Source organism: Alternaria metachromatica (genome assembly GCF_023757995.1).
Source record: "Alternaria metachromatica strain BMP 0045 chromosome Unknown scaffold_50, whole genome shotgun sequence".
Taxonomy (NCBI): Eukaryota; Fungi; Ascomycota; class Dothideomycetes; order Pleosporales; family Pleosporaceae; genus Alternaria; species Alternaria metachromatica.
The window spans coordinates 154,345-167,206 of record NW_026055541.1 but is presented as its reverse complement, the minus strand read 5'-3'; the positions used below and the strand labels follow the sequence as shown (position 1 = coordinate 167,206).

General features: G+C 54.0%; 6 protein-coding genes across 6 annotated transcripts; 2 read left to right on the top strand and 4 right to left on the bottom strand.

Annotated features, from left to right (window-relative positions):
• Nucleotides 1–434: 434 nt before the first annotated feature.
• Nucleotides 435–2,041, bottom strand: J4E83_010736 (uncharacterized protein; the record flags this gene model as incomplete). Its single annotated transcript, XM_049337616.1, has 7 exons — nt 435–521; nt 610–770; nt 840–1,150; nt 1,210–1,431; nt 1,503–1,586; nt 1,664–1,848; nt 1,904–2,041. 7 exons carry the CDS (start codon nt 2,039–2,041, stop codon nt 435–437), a joined length of 1,188 nt encoding a protein of 395 aa, XP_049183302.1.
• Nucleotides 2,042–3,234: 1,193 nt separating this feature from the next.
• On the bottom strand, nt 3,235–4,850 carry J4E83_010735 (uncharacterized protein; the record flags this gene model as incomplete). The annotated part of the gene is made up of 2 exons (XM_049337615.1): nt 3,235–4,166; nt 4,217–4,850. 2 exons carry the CDS (start codon nt 4,848–4,850, stop codon nt 3,235–3,237), a joined length of 1,566 nt encoding a protein of 521 aa, XP_049183301.1.
• A 993-nt stretch (nt 4,851–5,843) lies between these two features.
• On the bottom strand, nt 5,844–6,952 carry J4E83_010734 (uncharacterized protein; the record flags this gene model as incomplete). The annotated part of the gene is made up of 2 exons (XM_049337614.1): nt 5,844–6,774; nt 6,822–6,952. 2 exons carry the CDS (start codon nt 6,950–6,952, stop codon nt 5,844–5,846), a joined length of 1,062 nt encoding a protein of 353 aa, XP_049183300.1.
• Nucleotides 6,953–9,407: 2,455 nt separating this feature from the next.
• J4E83_010733 (uncharacterized protein) lies at nt 9,408–9,824 on the top strand (the record flags this gene model as incomplete). The annotated part of the gene is made up of 3 exons (XM_049337613.1): nt 9,408–9,456; nt 9,509–9,598; nt 9,658–9,824. 3 exons carry the CDS (start codon nt 9,408–9,410, stop codon nt 9,822–9,824), a joined length of 306 nt encoding a protein of 101 aa, XP_049183299.1.
• Nucleotides 9,825–10,243: 419 nt separating this feature from the next.
• J4E83_010732 (uncharacterized protein) lies at nt 10,244–11,200 on the bottom strand (the record flags this gene model as incomplete). Its single annotated transcript, XM_049337612.1, has 1 exon — nt 10,244–11,200. One exon carries the CDS (start codon nt 11,198–11,200, stop codon nt 10,244–10,246), a length of 957 nt encoding a protein of 318 aa, XP_049183298.1.
• A 212-nt stretch (nt 11,201–11,412) lies between these two features.
• On the top strand, nt 11,413–12,619 carry J4E83_010731 (uncharacterized protein; the record flags this gene model as incomplete). Its single annotated transcript, XM_049337611.1, has 2 exons — nt 11,413–11,755; nt 11,805–12,619. The coding sequence occupies 2 exons, from the start codon at nt 11,413–11,415 to the stop codon at nt 12,617–12,619; spliced, it is 1,158 nt and encodes a 385-aa protein (XP_049183297.1).
• Nucleotides 12,620–12,862: the final 243 nt, after the last annotated feature.

The following is a 12,862-nucleotide window of genomic DNA, read 5'->3' as shown; positions in this document are numbered from 1 at the left end:
GTAGTAGTAGTAGTAGTAGTAGTAGTAGTAGTAGTAGTAGTAGTAGTAGTAGTAGTAGTAGTAGTAGTAGTAGTAGTAGTAGTAGTAGTAGTAGTAGTAGTAGTAGCCGTTGCGTTGTAGTATTAGGAAATCAACTCTTACCAGTCGCAACTTGGTACCTTCAAGACTTGACCTAACACTTGACTCATGCATGGCAACGTGCTTAGGATGATTGCGCAGTTCATTGGAACAAAAACCGTGCAGTATGCCGTAAGAGACTATCATTCGTCGTCATCGTTATCATCACCATCATGTACATGACCCATGCAGGTACAATCATCTCTTCGTCTTGCATGAACCCGAGCTCGCTCAACGCCCGATATCGCCCGTGCTTCACCATCCCCACAACTCCCGGCCCAACACCACCTCAGGTCATCAAAAGACCATCGAATCATCTACAACTCCATGATCTCCTTGGGAGCCCCCATATAGCTCAACGGCCCCTTCTTGACCATCAAAGTCATAACCTCATACAGCGTATCCTAAAAGCACACACACCAATCGTCAGCGAAAGCCCCAAACAAGCATATACATGATCGACCCAAGGAGAGTAAGGAAATAGAAACGCACAGCAGCAGCCATAGTGGTGAGTTCGGCGTTGGTGTCGTAAGCGGGTGCGACCTCGACAATGTCGGCGGCGATGAGGTTGATGCCTTCGAGACCGCGGATAATGGTGCGGAGTTCGCGGGTCGTCCAGCCGCCGGTTTCGGGTGTGCCGGTTGCGGGTGCGACTGTGCGTTCATACACGTTAGCTATGCCATTCATCTGTAATTCAACTCTCCCAAGGATTAGTAACGTACAAGCAGGATCCAGCGTATCGATATCGATACTCAGATACACGGGCTTCTCCAAGCCGACCCTCTCGCGGATCTTCTTGATGATGCCATCGGTGCCGATCTTGTCTACTTCACGTGCCTCGACGATTTCGAAACCGCAGTAGCCGTCGTTTTCGTAGTCAGAAGGGCCGGACAGGGTCGTGCGGATGCCGGCGTGGATGTTGGTGTCGTTTGCGAGGAGGCCTTCTTGGGCGGCGTGGAAGAAGTAGGTGCCGTGGTTTATGCTGGCTTGTTCGCTGGGGGCGCCGCCGAAGACTTTGGGGCGCCAGGTGTCGCTGCGTGCGTGTTAGTGAATAGTTAATGGGGGAGTGAAGAAGGATGAGGTGTGGCTTACAGATGGCTGTCAAAGTGGATGACGGTAATGGGTCCGTACTCTCGGTTGATGGAACGGAGAAGAGGGAGTGTGATGGTGTGGTCTCCTCCGAGGGTGATCAGACGAGGGAGTGTCTTGCCTGTCTTTGAGGGACCGGGCTTGTTGGCATGTGTGTGTGGTGGGCGGCTCAACAGAAGGTTGTGGCCTTCTTCAATCTGTTGGAGTGCATACGCGTTGTCGTACCTACACGAGCAAACGAGTTAGCACATCCTAACACCAGCTTCTCAGGCACGTAAAGACGTAAAGTAACTTACGAAGTAACAGGGATGTCACCGCAGTCCACAACTTTAGCCCACGAGTTGAACGGGTTCGCCGCGAGTGGAACGTTGTAGCCACCACTAAATCCAATTCTGCGTGAGCCTTTGGATCACGACACAGTAAAAGTAAGCATGCGACTGCTTTCAAGGAAACATACTAGAGATTGAGGCGGCGGGAACCTTGTCTGATACCGCTGGGCCCGAAGCGAGCACCTGGGCGGTAGGATGTGCCAGTGTCAAAGGGCGCACCAATGAATGCAATGTCGAACTGCGTGTTGCTCGAGAGACATGGGTGGTATGGCAGGCGTCCGAATGTGGATATGCCGGAGAAGATGGAGTCGGCCTACAGGAAAGTAAGTCATTGTTGTAGGGTGTCGCCTCAGGTTGTTGATGCATACTTGTTTGCCGCCATCACCAGGAAGTGTGTTGTACCACAGTCCCTCGTGAGGACCATTCAAAGGGTCTTGGTCATGGCCGTGATCGCCATGCGCAGCTACGGTAGCCGCGAAGCTCAAAAGCGCGGGAGTGAACCTCATCTTGCTGGTGCCTCAGGATAACGATGGAGTGAAACTGGAGGAGAGGAGATGGATGAACAGATCTGGGGACCGCGGAGAGCTCACAGTAAATAGCTGAAGATATCGAGCGCAACTCTATCAGTGACTTGCTTGACCAGCTCACGTTAGGTAAACTGCTGTTAGGTAAACAACATTTTTTTGGAGCTACCCCTGCTCCATGATGTCGTCTGCAGGCATAGCACCGTACTGCCTCCAATCGGTTAGTAGATCCTTGGAGAAGCCACCGGGCTCGATATTGCGTTGACGTAGGTTGTGAACTCGAAGTTGTGTGCTTCGCGCTTGGAGCCGAAGAAGTGCTGCAATGAGAATTGGGCTGGACTATTCCGCAGTCAACTATGTCTACCTTTTGAATAACCATCTGAATACCGTGATGGTCGCACCAGCTCTTCTACCTCATCCTCGTACTCTTGCGCAACTTCATTTCACCGAGAACGACATGCATCGGCCGTTGCTGATCGATGTGGATACCCACCCCGCCATGCACCATGTACAATGACGGGCGCCACGGTGATAAAACCCGGGGAATCCGACCAGTAACCTTCTCCATAGACGATATGTAACGCGGATATTCAGCAGCCTCGATCTCTGGGTATCGCAGCCTTATCTGAAGCGAGTCAAGACGCGTAGCAAAGTTACGCTAGCTCATGCATGCAAGTTAGCTTTCCGGTGAGGTTGTTACGTAGTCTAGAGCTTTACACCTCTACGTAACGGTCTTTCGTAGCTGTTGTATGGTACGCGGATTGGTTCGATAAGAATTGTGTGATCCGGATGCATCCTTCAAGTGCGATCTCCGTGGCAGGTTAGGCGGTCGATTGATGGGCCGAGGTGCAGCGCATGCACGGTTGCATACATCGTTCACTCACGCGTTTCCAGTACGGGGTTCCATGCCATTGAGGAGGAAGCAAGGCGTGGGGTACGCAGCGATCGGGTAGCTGTGCGGAGGTGATGATGTGATGAGGAGTGAGGTTCGTTCGCGGAGCCAGGGTTCAGATACCGGCGGCACTAAAAACGTCTCGCTTAACGTATCGAGTAATTTTTGACACTTCGTGCATTGGTGGCTCCGGGCAGCTATCTATCTCTATTCCGTGCGTCTACACAGTAAGACGCGTTGCTAATACCTCCGAGGTCCGATCGACCTCAATGATGCGAGGCCACTATCTGTGTACCGGCGCTGCTTCATCTGGAGGCACGCCCAGCTCCGCCCTGTCATCCGAATCCATCCGCTCGAAAGCTTTCTTGACTTGGTAGTCCCAGTTACTCCAAGCAACGATCGCCCATTCTGCAAATCCAACAAGATACAGGGCGATGCATTGGCCTACCCATAAGCCGCCAAGACCCCAGCCGTGGAAAGCAAGCCAAATGCCGAGTGGCAGAGCTCCGCAGTAGTAGCTGACGATGTTGACCGTAGCTCCAATATGCTGTCGACCCATGCCTCTCAGAGCGCCTCCGCAGCTGCCATTGAGTCCGTCTGCGATTTGGAAAAGCGCAACATAAGGCATTACCTTTGCAGTGAGCTTGACGACCTCCGCGTCGTCGTTGAAGATCTTGGCGTAAAAGTCTTTGACTCCCATAAGGACAGCCAGTACAAGCGCACCGAGCAGCATGCTAAGTACCGCAGCCACGTTGGCAGCTCTGGCTGCGCCTTTGGCATTGCGGGCGCCGAGGAGGTTTCCGACACGCGACGAGGTAGCGACACCAACTCCGAAAGGAATGGTGTTCATGACTTGGTCCGTGGTCATGATGACACTTTGCGCCGCGAGTGGTATCGTGCCGAGCTTTCCTGCAACGAGCGCAACAATCTCAAACGCCCACCATTCCGTGCCGACATGTATAACTCCGAGTAAAGCAAGCCGTGAGAAGGTCCAAAGGTTTTGTAGACACTTGCGGTCCCAGCCGCCCCAGCATTGCCATCCATCGACGAAGCGAGCATATGCGAGCAGCAAAAGAAAGGATGCCCAGTATGCGATGCCGGTAGCAAGCGGAGCGCCGAGGAGGCCCATATGGAAAGTGTACACGAAGAGGTAGTTGAGACCGGCGCTGAGGGGGGAGGTGATCAATAGGACGTATGTTCCGGGTCTCATGATTTCTAACCTTGTCAGCATGGGTTTCGGGATTGCGGCAGAACAAGAACCATACCTTGAGCCTGCATATACTTCTTCAACGCCTCAAAGTATACATAGCCAATACCGCCCGGGGCAAGCACCGAGAGAAACCTCGCCGAGTCTCTGGCGATATAGTCCTCCTGGCCGAGCGCTTTGAAGAGCGGCTCGGAGCAGAACCAAACGATAGCGATGGGTATGTAGAACAGTAGAAGAACGACGAATGCGCGCTGGAGGATGATACCAAGGTCATGCCGATTTTTGCTTCCGGTAAAACTGGCAGAAGCCAGCGTGTCGATCGCCGTCGTGCCACCAAGAGCGACGAGCCAACCAGTAGCCATTGCGAACATATACGAGAAGGCAGCGGTAGCCAATGCTTCTGGCGAGAGGCGTCCGACGATGAGGACGGAGACTGTCTGGAGAGAATTTTGCAACGCGTATGCTACGACCACGGGCAGTGACCCTTTGAACAGTACCCAGAATTCGTGGAGGATAAGTTGGGACTTTGATGCAGTGTCATCCTCGAGTTCGTGTGTTTCGCCAGTAGACCATTCCTCATGCTGCGAGTCTGGGAGAAGAGACGTTCGCTCATCAGGCGTGGCGTCATCTTGAGTCAACTTCTTGAGGAAGTTTGGCAACCATGACCGGTACTTATTCGCTTCGTAGCCCATGACGAGAGGTAGATGAATAAAAACGAAGAACGTGTGAAGAATTGAGAGAATCCCCCAACAACGAGGTCTGATATGTAAGACAAAGCTCTTCCACTCCAGCCCTGATACCCACAAGATGAACAAGGCAAAAAGCTCGCAAACCTTACATCACGCATTCTCTGCCCATCCCAAATCTGCCAGATAGACCCGGCATGACAGCACCTCTGACAATACAACACCCTCCCAAACCGGTGTAACCACGGGCGTATCTACCCTACCATGAGCAGCAAGACCTGCAGCGGCCAACAAACAAAGCAGCATGCATGCCGCCTCTAGCCCTAATCGACGTGTGCAAAGATCGGGGCGTATCTTCGAGCAGGACAGTGCGCAGCTGTAGCCTTATCGACTTGCATCTGCGCGGTATTGACTAAGGCACTTCGGTAAAACATTTTACGTGAGGCGAGGACGTACTGGACGCGTTCGGGTAAGTGTTGGAGAGTGGAGCTGGGAACAACGTTGATGCTATTGTCTGGGCGCGACCTCGGGTCGCTCGTTGCAAGTGCCGGCCACGCCGATGCTTCCCCGCAACATTGCGTGCTCGACAGCGAGCGCGCAAGAGAACGCCTCCTGCGCGCAGCGTGTCAGTGAAGATGAATGTATGGCCTTTTTTCCTGCGGGTTGTCGTGCGATGCCCGGAAGAGCCCGGTCGAGGTTTCACTGGAAGCTTAGCGAGTGTGCCGTTCACGTGGTGCAGGTCAAACTTTACTTCATCTGGCCCGTGTCCATGTAGGCCGGCATATCCACCAACAACGACATCAGGTAAGTTAATGAATAGTATCATTCGGAGATCGATGTTGATGTGTCGTTAAATTCGTAATTACCATTAAACAGAATGACTCTCTTTTCGGACCAAGATGACCACAAACCCGCGAGATCCAGCGCCAAACAACCGAGAAAATGAAAACAGAAAGGGGTATAAAACATTACTAGAATCAGGAGCGCATGCCAGTCATCCTAAGCTTCTCCAGCCAGCGCAGCGGCGACAAGGATGTCAATGCCACTCGCGTGTGTGCTCGGGTTGCCACTGTCGCTGGGCCCCTGCCACCGATCTATGATAACGCCACCATCAACCCTAGGCTGACTCCTCGCCGCATTCGCATTGCGCATGAAGAATTGTTGGACACCTTCTTGTGGTGCGTTTTCATACAGCGTTGATAGACCGCGAACGTATGCGCCTTTGAACTGCGAGGCGACGGGGTCGAGAGGATAATCAGCAGGCTCGGTGAGGATACCGCTGCCGTCACTGAGTTTAGAAGTCGACGCGGTCGCAAGCTTGTAGGCCTTTTCGATGTAATCGCCGTTGTTTGTTGCGCGAGCTAATTCCGAGAGACCAGCTAGGACGATGCCTTGGTTGTAAGTGAAGGTTGTTCTGCCGTTGTTCTTGCAGCTTGATGGATCGATGCCGTCGTTAACTAAGCTGTCGGAGTTGATTATACCGGACTTCTCGAACCAGTCCCACTCCATCTCAGCCCAGTTGGTGTAGTCCTCTTTCATCTGGCCCTCAGCCCGGTTTGCCAGATGGGCAGCAACGGATAAGAAGAGTTCGTTTGAGATGGCAGCAATGTAGTCGCGGTCTTTGGACCACCACAGGCCGCCGCCACACCGATTGCCGTCCCAGCCTGTAGTCATGTCGGCAAAGATGTCTCTGGCTGTGTCGAGGTACTTCATGTCTCCAGTGAGATCGTATGAGGCTATCCAGCCCATGGCCCACCACCCCTCGTCATCGTAGAACTTATTCTTCCACCCATCTGCCCCATGCTGTTGGGACGATTTGGCGTATGTGGTGGAGACGATGTTAATGGCGTGCTCCTTGAAGTCGGCATCCTGAATACCGAAGCGCGCGACGGTCTCGATAATGTTGCCAGACTGCCACCATAAGTCGTTCCTGGTAGAGATTAGATTTGGCCATTGTGAGAGTGGACTGCGACTTACCATAAACCAGTATCAGAGTTGTACCATTTTTCTTGTAGAGTTTTTATCGCTGAGAATGCGTCGTCGGCAAAGTCTGCGTATGTAGGAGTACAGTAGAGGAGAGGTATCAACAGCGCTGTGAGGTACTTCATGGTGGATTAGGCAATAGTGACAATAGGGATTACTGAGTTGCTTCGAGCTCGACGAGAGGATGCTGGCTTGATAAGGAAGTGACAACTAACGGAGGCGAACCGCTCTGTGTTTTATGTTTTCCCCAGACGCTGTGACTTTGACCGAAGCGACCTCGACTTCGAAAGTTCAGGCAGATGTATCAAGGAACCGGACTGTAGGCTGGCGTGTGAGTTCGATCCTAGTCACGGCAGTGCAGATAACGCCGAGAACTCCAAGAGAATACTGTACACAAGCAAACCTGTTCGACATATCGAATGTACCTATGGCATTCTCTGCCGCATAAAGTCATCCCTGCCATTACTGTGCTTGAGCTATTGTTAGAGCCTGTGGCACAGCTAGCCAGGCGGCCAGGCGGATTGTCAGGCATGGAGACTCATGCGGGCGAGAGCCGTCGACGAGTCAATGACTGTGATAGAGGGCATGTCCATACACCAAACGGTGAGGTTTGGTACTGTGCAGCGGTAAGTAAAATTAGGTTTGTCGGAGCCTGATCGACGCGGACCCTATCATGAAGCGACTACTGTCTAGGAAAGCGCTAGAGCGGATCCGATCTGAAACACGGGGAACAGATGCTGGGTTTACCCATTGGTAAGGCAGATATGGGAGATTGAGGGTTGATTGGTTGTATATCTGAAATATCGCCTGTTTGGTTAGGTCGGTTGTGGCACAGGGGCCCTTTCGTGGCTTGTGAAGCGTTGTCCAGCCTTGCCGACCCTGGGAGTTCGCTCAGGAGCATCGCGTGTAACGGCGAGCCTTTCCTGAGGATATCGCGCGACGCCGACGGCACAGTTGGGAGACGACTCCAAGTCGCGCGGCAAGACTCGAATGCATGCGACCCGTATAAGACAATGGTCGAACGTTGTTGTTGGCTATTGAATGTGGCTGTCAGGCCTCCAAGGCAGCGTTCATCGAGCATCCGACGGTCGCACTTCCGACTGCTGACCATGCTGGCATCATGCTGGCGATCGTCTTCATAGGGCGATGTTGGTATCAGCTATAGGAGTACACTATAGCCGGCGTTATCTGAGTTGTGCGCGGGCTCGGCCCAAGGGTGACTGCGGCCGGCCAGGTGAGACCGCAGACCTCGCCGTGCAGACAAGGGCCAGTTCTCCGATAGTGATTCGAGGCCGTAGCTGCGGCCGGAAATAGGTCAACCCTTCTCCCGCTTCTTGTTGCTGACTTGCAGTTGTTGTGGTACCAATGGACGCGATGTTGGCAGGACTCAGCCTCGCCACGGATGCTGTGAGATCAGCCAAGGTTCACAGCAGACAGCGCAGAGCTCAGCAACGGATAACGGCCCGCTTCTTCTATGTAAGTACATGATCGGAGTTGTGCGCAGGATGTGCACAGCTTCCAATCGCCCAAGCGAAGGCTCGTCACATTGACGACGTTGACGAGATGAAAAGTGGATAGGCTGCGACAGATGTCAAACAAGTTTTCGCTCAGCGGCAAAAGGCCAGAATTAGCAACGCCGTCCACTGTACGCGCTGTACGCGTGAAGTCGATTGCCGCCGTTCAACCGAACTGCAGATGTTGGGACGTGTTGATGTCTGTAGGATGTTTGCACGCGCAGCGCGTGGTGTGGGAGTGATGGATTGGGGTTAGTGTGCAATGGTGACGATGCAGGTCACGTGCTGCGCGACTTCCTCGTGCCTCTGAGCTACGTCAGCGGGGTACTGCCCCACTAAACCCTCCCACTGTTCGCGTACCCGATGTTGGCAAACAGCGGCTCCTTCTCCGGCGTATGGCTGTGAGCTAGAAGTAGGGCGAGGGGATAGTCTACCGTTTCCAAGAAAGAACTGGTGCTAATCCAACGCTACCAACTATGTCTTTACTACGCTACCAACTATCCAGAGTAAAAAGCATTTGCGCGAGAGGGGCAGCCGCGGCAGCACATGCCCCTCTATCCAAGTTGTACAGCGTATCTCGCTCGTAGCGGGGCAGTGTTCGTCCCGCGGCAGAAGATCTGGAACCCGTACCCACCTTGAGCCGTGGCCAGATGACGCGAATGCCATGCAAAGGCGCCAGATTACCATCAATCACATATAGCGGAAGTGCTGATCTACCTATCGTGGCGGGCTGTGGCGTCTGCAAACTGGTATACATCCTGGCAGGAACCCCTGTAGACCCTGCCAACCGTACATGTGAAGGAGCAAGTAACAAGGCCCACTGAGTACACGGTAGGACTGCTGCTGCCCTCTCTCACCCACACCCTTTGCGGCTACGGTGCCTCGCGAGGCATGACGTACGGGTTTCGTAGCACGTCACTGCAGCCTGGACGATGCTGAAGGGTAGTATATAAGACTGCTTTTGCTTCCCTTTGCTCGAACCTTCATCACACTCAACTCCAATCAACTCAACTACAACTACAACTACCACTTTCAACCCTCAACCAACCAACCACCAACTACCAACATGTCTGACAACCTCCGCAAGGGTCTCGGCGAGCAAGCCTCCGAGAAGAGTAAGCTTACTGTCTTCACCCAACTTCAGTGCAGCATCTGACAGTCTCTCAGTGACCCCCGACTCCCAGAAGTCCACCACCGAGAAGGCCAGCGAGAGCCTCACCGGAGCCGGTGACCGCGTTGCCGGTATGGTCCAGCCTGGTACGTCTCTTCCACTACTCACCACTCACAACCTGGCCATCAACTAACATACATACCAGAGGGCCAGAAGTCCACCGGACAGAAGCTCGGTGACGCCACCCGCTCAGGCGGCGACGATGCCTCCGCCCAGGGCCAGGGTGTCATGAAGCAAGCTCAGGACGCTCTCGGCAACGCTGGCCAGAGCATCTCCGACACCCTCTCCGGCGCCACTGGCCAGAAGAAGTAAAGCACTCGCTTTTTTCTTGCTGTTGCCTGGTAGCCACGATACCTCCTCCTCTTACGACCATGAAGACCTGAGAATGGACGAACATGATACTGCGATGGATGGAACATACCCTTTCGGCGTGAAAGCCGCATATCTATATACCCTACCATGAATGAAATAACAATGATCAACAATCTGTTTTTTGCTGTGACTTGCCTGTCGTTGTTTCTTTCACAATCAGACGCAACTTCGCCCACAGATCAATTACCCTGCTGCTTACTCTCCGCGAAGTAATCAGGATTCCCACCGTCTATGGTAGCACTCACCTTATCGTTGAATGCTGCACTCTCACAACTATGAGCAGGATGTGGAATCTGGGAACAAAGACCGGACGTTTGAAGGTATAACTCGTGCATGATACACTCAGTACTCATAGCATGCTATAAATCTTCATCTTCCACCTCCTCCATCTGCACATGCCTGAGTGTGTTCTCCGCCGTCTTGGCCTCATCAGATATACCCTCCATCTGCCCCTTGGCCTCAGCAGCCATCATCTTGTACTCTGCTTCCTGGGCCGCAGCCTCAGCAACCTGCTCTGCCATATCACCCGCCGACGTGTTCTGTAACCTCAAGAAAGCATCCAGCTCCTCATCTTCGGCCGTTGGTGGAACCTTCTCAGCACCTTCTTCCGTGTCATCCTTCTTCTTTCCCTCATTCATATACCCTCCTTCCCGCAACTTGTCAAACTCATCGGGTTCGAGTAACCGCCCCTCGCCCTTTGCCAGCTTGACCTTCTGCGCCACAGACGCAGGCATGAATCTTGTTGCTTCTTTGCGCAGATCGCGGACCTGGGGTGCGGCTTCGTAGACGATGGTGGGCTTCTTGGGTTCGGCGGGCGCAGCGGCTTCGTCTTGCGGGTCTTGAGGTAGGTATTTCCGTGGTATGGGCGGCGGTGTGTCGCGCGGCATGGGGATCCGCTTCACGTCGTCGTCCGTGTCGCTGCTGTCGTCGTCTTTGCGCTGTCCATCGCGCGATCGCTTGCCGAGAACGCCGCCGCCTCTGCCTCCCCGGTCGCCTCCCCGCCCTCTGTCGTCGTTGTTGTATTGCCGCTCTGGCTTGAAGACGGGCGCTTTGTCGCCCAGTGCTGCGCGCGCCTTGTTGACGGCGGCGAGATCCTTCTCCAGCTCCTGTAGCCGTTGCCGCTCATGTGGCCGTATTGCGCCGCTCTGGTCGAGTTCTTTGAGGTTGTCGATGTCGCGTTGTATGCGGTTGGGGTTTCGGCGCGCGAGTTTCTCGTTGCGCTGCGTCTGGAGGTTGGCTTTTTGCTTGCGGATCTGCTTCTGCTTCTCGGCCTTCTTGGCTTCTTGCACGGGGTTGTAGTTCTTCTCTTTGGCCATCTTGACGCTTGAAGGTAGGGTCTGGTATGAAGGAGGTTTGTGAGGTTGTTGGCTGAGACAACGCTGTATGGAAATTGAGATTCTGGGGACTGACGTAGGTCCGTGCTTGAGCCGCGGCACGTCGCGAATGGGGTCTGCGATGGCACTCGAACTTCTTCAGCGACGCCAATTCTTGTCAGCTCTCGCCACCACGAGAGCGGAACATCGGTGCCATGTTCATTCCCAGAGCGCTCAGGCTCAAGGGCGTCCGTGAGAAGCCGCGGCCCAAGCCTGCCCAAGCACCCTCTAAAGCGCCTGCTGAAGGCGACCAAGACGATGCGCTGGTCGAGGCGATGCAGAAGACAAGAACCAGCTCACCTACTGACCAGCCAGAACAGACTGACCTCAAAGCCACCAAGCCTGGTCCCAGATTCACCACCAAGCCTGTCACGCCAGAGTACATTGGTCAGCTTGCTGCTGGCGTCGAGCTCATCTTCACCGACTATGCCCACCAGGAAGAGCAGCGGGCAAAGTGGCTGCAGGACCGTCACAGAACCGTCGATGGCGAGGAGAATTGTATACATGCCCAATTGTATGTCTATCTCATGACTGACTTGCTATACAGACATCCACCTCACCGCCATCCTCGAACACCCCAACATCTCCTCCCTGAAGCCCGAAGCCTCTCAGATCCTCCTGCAGCAAGCACTCCGCGACCACCCCTCTGATATGCTAGAGCTCTCGAGCAATGGCTACCATGTCCGCCGCAAGCCCTCTTCGTACCCTCCTAAATACCTACCCCACAACTCGTTCCAAGTTACCGATGACGACGGTCTAGCATTCTGGGACCAGCGCACAATCTACGTCGAGCCACACTTACGCAACATCTGTCCTACGCCAGCAAAGGTCGCATACTGGCTTGCGAAGCATGGCGACTTGCGGCCCAAGTGGCTACCCATACAAGCAGTCCATACACTGTGGAACAGCTGCGCTTTCGTTGTCCTCAGCGGAAGCGTGATGCACGACGACGTTTGGCAAAAGTGGAGAGCAGCAGACAAGCCTGAGGACTGGAAGATCATGACCAAGGTCGAGCATACCAAACGCACCGCTGAATACGTTGCGTTGCTCAAGGCAGAGAACCCTAGAGGAATGCGCAAGAATATGGCGAACGAGAGCGAGCTGCCTCCAATCGCACGACCAGCAGTGCTTCCGATGGCATATACAATCAAAGCTCCTCCTGAAAAGGCCCTCCAGGTTTCATCGCGAAGGCCAGAAGAAGTCCCCATGGAGATCACTGCGGCTGCAGAAGAACCACCCGTCAAGCACAAGCGGAAGAGACGAAAACCAAAGAAGGCCAACAAACCCGCTGCTGGAGACGACGCCGATGGGGATGATGCTGAAGGTGCCTATGATGAGCCGAGTGCAAAACGCAGAGGTTGAAAGACCACGTTCCTCTGAGGACCTACCCACGCTCACGGCGCAAGGACTCGTAAATCGCGAACAAGCCTTGAACGCCTCAATCAGTAATCTGAGAAGTCGGAACTGAATAACCTCACGATAGCGCGCAGTAGCACGGCTGCTGTGATTACCCCGACTTACCCCGCTTACTCGCTAGTACTGACATACCAGGCTTGCCGAAGCCACAGGTTGATCGACAACCAATCCAGACTGGAACGAGGGAGC